At 36.5% G+C, this 6,573-nt stretch overlaps 2 protein-coding genes across 5 annotated transcripts in view; both read left to right on the top strand.

Moving 5' to 3' along the window:
- Nucleotides 1-1,847, top strand: part of spinb (spindlin b) — a 4,776-nt gene extending 2,929 nt beyond the window's left edge. For all 3 annotated transcript variants that reach the window (XM_016507535.1, XM_016507534.1, XM_016507536.1), the window contains exons 4-5: nt 172-656; nt 1,234-1,847. In XM_016507535.1, the coding sequence (XP_016363021.1) occupies nt 172-656; nt 1,234-1,424 (676 nt within the window). In that variant the 3' untranslated portion in view covers nt 1,425-1,847. The remainder of the gene's footprint in view (nt 1-171; nt 657-1,233) is intronic.
- Nucleotides 1,848-3,921: 2,074 nt separating this feature from the next.
- LOC107704593 (phospholipid phosphatase 1-like) overlaps nt 3,922-6,573 on the top strand; it is a 10,725-nt gene continuing 8,073 nt past the window's right edge. For both annotated transcript variants that reach the window (XR_001635976.1, XM_016507567.1), the window contains exon 1: nt 3,922-4,284. Coding sequence is in view for 1 of the 2 variants with exons in the window: in XM_016507567.1 (XP_016363053.1) it covers nt 4,173-4,284 (112 nt within the window). In the remaining variant the exon portion in view is untranslated. The remainder of the gene's footprint in view (nt 4,285-6,573) is intronic.

Genomic DNA, 6,573 nt, shown 5'->3' with positions numbered 1-6,573 from the left:
ACACAATACTATTTATTTATTTATTTACATTTTAGTTTTTATTTTAATGATTAACTTCTAAGGGCAACAGCTGGCTTACTGAAAATTGAATGAAGATCTGGTTAAGTTCTGGCTGTATTTCCTGACATAACGGAGAGCAAATTATTGTAATGCTCTGTTGTGTTTTATCAGGCACAAACACATGCATCACTGCAGTCCTGCTGCGTCTCTCAGTGAAAGCATTGTGGGCTGTCGAATACAACACAATTGGAAGGAAGACGTCTACAGTCCTGTCTCTCGGTGGACGGGGACGGTACTAGTCCAAGTGTCTGTCAACTCATCTCTGTACCTCATCAAGTACAATGGAGTGGACTGCGTCTACGGCCTGGAGATCTTCAAAGATCAGAGGGTTCAGAATCTGGAGATTTTCCCCGGGGAAATCTCCTCGTTTCGGGTCAGTGACACTCGTCTTGCGGACCTGCTGCTGGGAAGGCCGGTGATTCACCTGTTTGAGACGGACGACGGCTCCAAGGATGAGTGGAGAGGTTTGGTGCTCTCCAGGGCTCCCAGCATGCCTGCGTGGTTCTTCATAACTTATGAGAAAGACCCCATGCTGTACATGTACCAGCTGATGCAGGATTATAAAGATGGGGACCTTCGGATACTTCCAGATTCAGGTGAGTGAGTCAGTACACTCACTTACAAATAAAGGTTCTTTATTGGCATCGATGGTTCAGTGAAGAACCTTTAACATCCACGGAACCACTAAAGGTTCTTTATAGTGCAAAAAGGTGCTTCAGATCATTAAAATGTTCTTCAGTCACTGAAAGGTTCTTTGGGGAACCAAAAATTATTCTTTATAGTGTGACCAGTGGAGTCTGAATCATGAACAAATGACTCTCTAATGAATCAGTCAAAAAGACTCACGAACAGTCTCAAACTCACAATTTGAATCAGTCTAATGACTACAGTGTGAACAGTGGAGTCTGACTCGTGATCAAATGACTCTCTAACTGATTCACTGTAAAGAACCAGTCAAAAAGACTCACAAAGAGTCTCAAACTCACAATTTGAATTCGTCCTAATGGCTCTATAGGGGGAAAAAATTGTTCTTTTTAGAAACTGTTCACTGAAGGGTTCTTTATTCTTTACTTTATTTTTAAGAGTCAGAATAAGAGATTGGGGCATTTGAATCTTTGATTCTGCAGGACTGAGATGTGTGAGTGTTCATTATGAAACGCTTTCCTCCATCAGATGATCCGGCGGAGGTCAGAGAGCCGGGTGAAGTGTGCGATACGCTGGTTGGGAAGCAGGTGGAGTGTGAGAAGGACGGCACGCAGAGGATGGGCACCATCATCCAACAGGTTCAGGCCAAACCCTCCGTTTACTTCATCAAGTTTGATGGCGACTATCACATCTACGTCTATGACATGGTCGGGTCGTGAGTTTCTGTTCAAGACCTTCATCGTCATCACGCAACAGCATTTTCACTGGAACGAAATCTGTGTTTTCAGACGCTTGCTTTTTTGTTGTTAATAAATGCATGTTATGTAGAAATCTTCTGACGCCGTTTAGTTCCTCTTCTCTCTTCACCTGCTGTTATGTCGAACACACAGATGCGTTTGAGAATAAAATGAGCCTGTTTTGTTAGTTCTCATGAGCTTCTGTCCTTAGACACAAAGATATATTTTTATACTGTGAGTTCTTGTTCAGTTCAAGTGTCTTTTTGGTTGTTTGCTGTTTGAGAGTTTCATCTGTTTCCTTGTAGTGCCTTTCTCTCTTCTGAGATCTTTCTGACTTACTGTATGAATGAAAAACATTTATCTTTAACATAAGAAGTGCTACTTCATAAAGATTCCCTCTGCATATCAATGTGTTCCTCCTTTCTATGTTTGTCTCCATTAAAGATGAACAAGTTTAAAAAACTGTTTGACTGAACTAATTTATTTGTGCTACACTGAAATAAATTGCGTATAAACAATTTTCACTCAGAAATTCCTAGTAGATTTCACAAATAATTACACAGAATCGGCAAGTAACACATTGAACATGAAATTTTGAAGTAGAAAATCGGAAATTGTATTTTATACAAAAATATTTTATTTACAGCCGCAAAATAGAAATATCTAAGAAAAAATTTTTTTTAGAAATAAATTGTAACAGCAAATACTCTCCCTGAAGCAAAGCGAACATATGAATGAACTATGACATGCAAATAAGGCGAGCTCTCTCGTGTATTGATGAATAAGTTCCGAAACACTGCTTCATGAAGCGTCGGCCCTTTGTTCGAATCTTTGGGCTTTGGAGCGCATATCACGAATCGTTTGATTTAAATCGGGACTTCGGGTCGCGCATTGCGAATCATTTGATTCAAATCGGGACTTCGAATCGCGTATTGCGAATCATTTGTTTTAAATCGGGACTTCGCGTATTGCGCTTCATTTGATTCGAATTGGGACTTCGAATCGTGTGTTGTGAATCTTTTGTTTCAAATTGGGACTTCGAATTGCGTATTGCGAATCATTAAAAAAACTGGACAATATTTAAATCTATTACTAAAACAAAACAACCAATATTTAAATCTCTTAATCAAACAAAACCAACCGATATTTAAGTATTTTTATCAAACAAAACGGGCGATATTTCAACCTATAACTAGAACAAAATGACAAATATTTAAATCTCTTAATTAAACAAAACCGACCGATATTTAAATCTCTTAATCGAACCAAACCGACCAATATTTAAGTCTTTTTTTCAAACAAAACCGACCAATATTTAAGTCTTTTTTTCAAACAAAATTTACCGATATTTAAGTCTATAACTAGAACAAAACCGACCAATATTGAAGTCTTTTTTTCGAACAAAACTGACTAATATTTAAGTCTCTTAATCGAACAAATGGGCTTATATTTAAATGTATAAACCGACCAATATTTGAATCTCTTAATCAAATAAAACCGACCGATATTTAAGTCTTTTAATTAAAAAAAACTGACTGATATTTAAGTCGAATAAAACCGAATAAAACGACCGATATTTAAATCTACTAGAACAAATCCAACCAACATTTATACCTTTTAATCGAATAAAAGCAGCCAATATTTAAATCCCTTAATCGAACAAAACCGAATGATATTTAAATCTATTACTAGAACAAAACAACCAATATTTAAGTCTCTTAATTGAATAAAAACGGCCAATATTTAAATCTATTAATCGAATAAAAACGACCAATATTTAAATATCTTACTAGAACAAAATCAACCAACATTTATACCTTTTAATTGAACAAAACCGACCGATATTTAAATCTCTTAATCGAACAAAACCGACCAATATTTAAGTCTTTTTTCGAACAAAACTGACCGATATTTAAGTCTTTTTTTCGAACAAAACTGACCGATATTTAAATCTCTTATCCGAAAAAAACCGACCGATATTTAAGTATTTTTTCGAACAAAACTGACCGATATTTAAATCTCTTAATCGAACAAAACCGAATGATATTTAAATCTGTTACTAGAACAAAACAACCGATATTTAAATCTCTTAACTGAACAAAATCGACCTATATTTAAGTCTTTTTTTCAAACAAAACCGGCTGATATTTCAATCTATAACTAGAACAAAACGACCGATATTTAAGTCTCTTAATCAAACCAAACCGACCAGTGTTTTAATCTTGTAATGGAACAAAATCGAATGACATTTAAATCTATAAATCCTTTAAATACTGTTATTTTCCTGTTTATTACTGCCATGCTGCTTTGAAACAACCTGTATTGTATAAATGGCTATAAATAAATGTGACTTGTGTATTTTGTATTTTAAACCGTATTTGGAATGTTATGAAATATGAATGAGAATGCTGAAGCTCTGCTCTATTTGAGCCATCAGTGACTCTAGTGAGGAAGAGGAAGAGGTGGGCGGAGCCTGTAGATGATTGACAAACGGAGGGACTGACCTCATCATCATGCGATATGAAGTAACCGGAGATCTAACGGTAACAAACATCGGACCATCGCCATAAAACTCATACGATTCACGCTCGTTCATAACGAAAAACAGGGAAAGTTGACTGGAGAAGCAGCCGGGTGTTTCTTCTCTCGATGACCAGATTATCAACAGTTTAACTGATGCGTTCCTGTTTAGAAGTTAAAGAGCTGCATTGTTTTATCAGATGTAAATAAATGCTCAACCATAAGTTCTCCAGAGGCTCCAGAAGTGTGTTTGAGGAACTGAGAATGTTCGAGACTAAAGGAATCTTCGGCTTTTGTGTGGATGTCAGCTGTCTGCTGCTCGGTAAGACTTCATTCACATTACACTCTGGCCTCTCTCTGAGCAGCTAGCTGATGGTTTTGTTGATTAAATTTGCGTTATTATTGTTACTGCTTGAGATCCTTATGGATCTGAATGTTACACTGTCGCGTGCATCGATGAAACATTCATATCCGTTTCACACGCACATGCATATTCAGTATTACTCAATATAGGTCACTGCACATTTACAGTACGTATTGCAATATAAACTTTCATTATTGCTCAGAAAAACAAAAGTGCAAGCTTGTATCGAGATATAGTTTAGTTTCTTTTATGAGGTGCACAGTTGTAAGTGTTCACAGATAAAGTTGTGTTTACATTATATTCATACGGCCCAGCGAACAAAAGTGTTCTGAGAACGTTTTGCAAACGTTGCCATTAAGTTATGAAAACGTTATTTTTGAATGTTCTCAGAACATCATGTTTAAAAAAAAAAAAAAAAGTTTATTGGTTATGCGAACGTTAGAGAAAACATTAATGTTTTAATTAACATTAATGTTGTCCAATTAAAACGTTTCAGAAAAAAAAAAAAAAACGTTCCATGATGTAGAAATAGTTTCTGCAGGTCATAAAAAGTCTTAATTAACTCTTCCACAAATTAAGATCTTAAATCAGAGCAGAAAGTCTTAAATTCATAAGGTCATGGCATTAAATTTTGCATGCACTGCAAATAAATAAATAAAATAAAATAAAAACATTTAAAAAACAAAACTCTCTCTCTCTCTCTCTCTCTCTCTCTCTCTCTATATATATATATATGTGTGTGTTGAATTAGGTTGATTTTTCATTCTTGTTTTAATAATTTCAATCAGTTTCAATCAGAAAACAAGACTTCTTATCTTGTTTTCTTCACACAATCATAAATGTTTAAAGCACTTATAATAGGCTAGTTAACCCTACTGTACATGCAACATGTATGCTCAAGCTACTCAAGTTACTGTTAGCTCTATATTATGTGCATTATTAGAAAAATGCTTAGAATGTTTGTGGACGAGAAAATTCTTCAGCGGAGAGACTGTGATTCCTAATTCATTTAAAGGTCACAGTAAGGAATCCACTGTCTGGACTAATGTGATGTAAATGAATGCCAGAATAATGACAGAATACCGCTATTGTTGAACAATTGATTTAAACAGTGCGAAGTGATTTGATTATTTAGCATTATGGCGTCTCTTAAGACACTTTTCTTCTCCAACAACATACTACACACAACTAACAAAACGTACATCACCACATGATATGGTCTGTTCCTAAAGCGCTGGAACTCGGGCCCTTCACCAATTGACCAAACGACATTCAGTAATATCATCGATTTGAAGGAGACATATTATGCCCCCTTTTACAATATATGATATAAGTCTCTGGGGTCCCCAGAATGTGTATGTGAAGTTTCAGCTCAAAATACTCCATAGATCATTTATTATATCATTTTGAATATGACTATTTTGAGTGGAAGCAGAAACACGCTGTTTTTCGTGCCTGTCTCTTTAAATGCAAATGAGCTGCTGCTCCCCGCCCCCTTTTCCAGAATAGAGCTGCACCATTACAGCTCGTACCTGCTAAAACATCTGCTTTGGGTCTGATCATCATGTTTATCGTGCTGAAATCATGCGTTTTAAACCATATGAGTTTAAACTTCTGATATAGGGTTTTCTGAGCGCACACATCCGAAGCACACGCACAGAAAGCGGCTGTCACAGCATGTGAGCACTAAACTAAGTTCTCATTCACACACAAGTTTACGTTAAAAACACACACGAGTTACAAAAACAGTGGGTTATGTCTGTGAAGGTAAACAGCTGGGAAATAAATCGCATGTTTATTTTAGATCTGTGTGGCAGCAGCAATATACAGTAAATAAATCAATAAATGCACTGCTCTGTCGTCTCCTCTGAGGCTGGGACTCTAAACAGTGTTCTGTGCTCGTCTGTGCAGCCAAACACAGAACAGTTAGCATGTTCTGCTCAAACTTTCATCATGACATTAGAGTTGATACACCGTTGTTGCTTGTGAAATCAAAATAACGGCGCCGTGGGTGTAAACTTACAGATTAAGGGGCGGTAATATTATAATGAGATCCCTTTGCCACGTCACCAAGGGAGCAAAATCGGACGCGCTGGTTTTCTCAGACACTTGCAGAAAAAGGCTTATCAAAACAAAGTTACTGGGTTAATCTTTTTCACATTTCCTTGGTTGGTAGATGCACCGGGAACCAGAGTATAGCACTTAAAACCTGGACAAGTCAGATTTTCATGATATGTCACCTTTAAG

The sequence above is a fragment of the Sinocyclocheilus anshuiensis genome, unplaced genomic scaffold (assembly GCF_001515605.1).
Source record: "Sinocyclocheilus anshuiensis isolate Anshui unplaced genomic scaffold, SAMN03320099.WGS_v1.1 scaffold1614, whole genome shotgun sequence".
Classification (NCBI taxonomy): Eukaryota; Metazoa; Chordata; class Actinopteri; order Cypriniformes; family Cyprinidae; genus Sinocyclocheilus; species Sinocyclocheilus anshuiensis.
The sequence above is the reverse complement of the archived record's forward strand: the minus strand, read 5'-3'. Positions and strand labels throughout refer to the sequence as shown.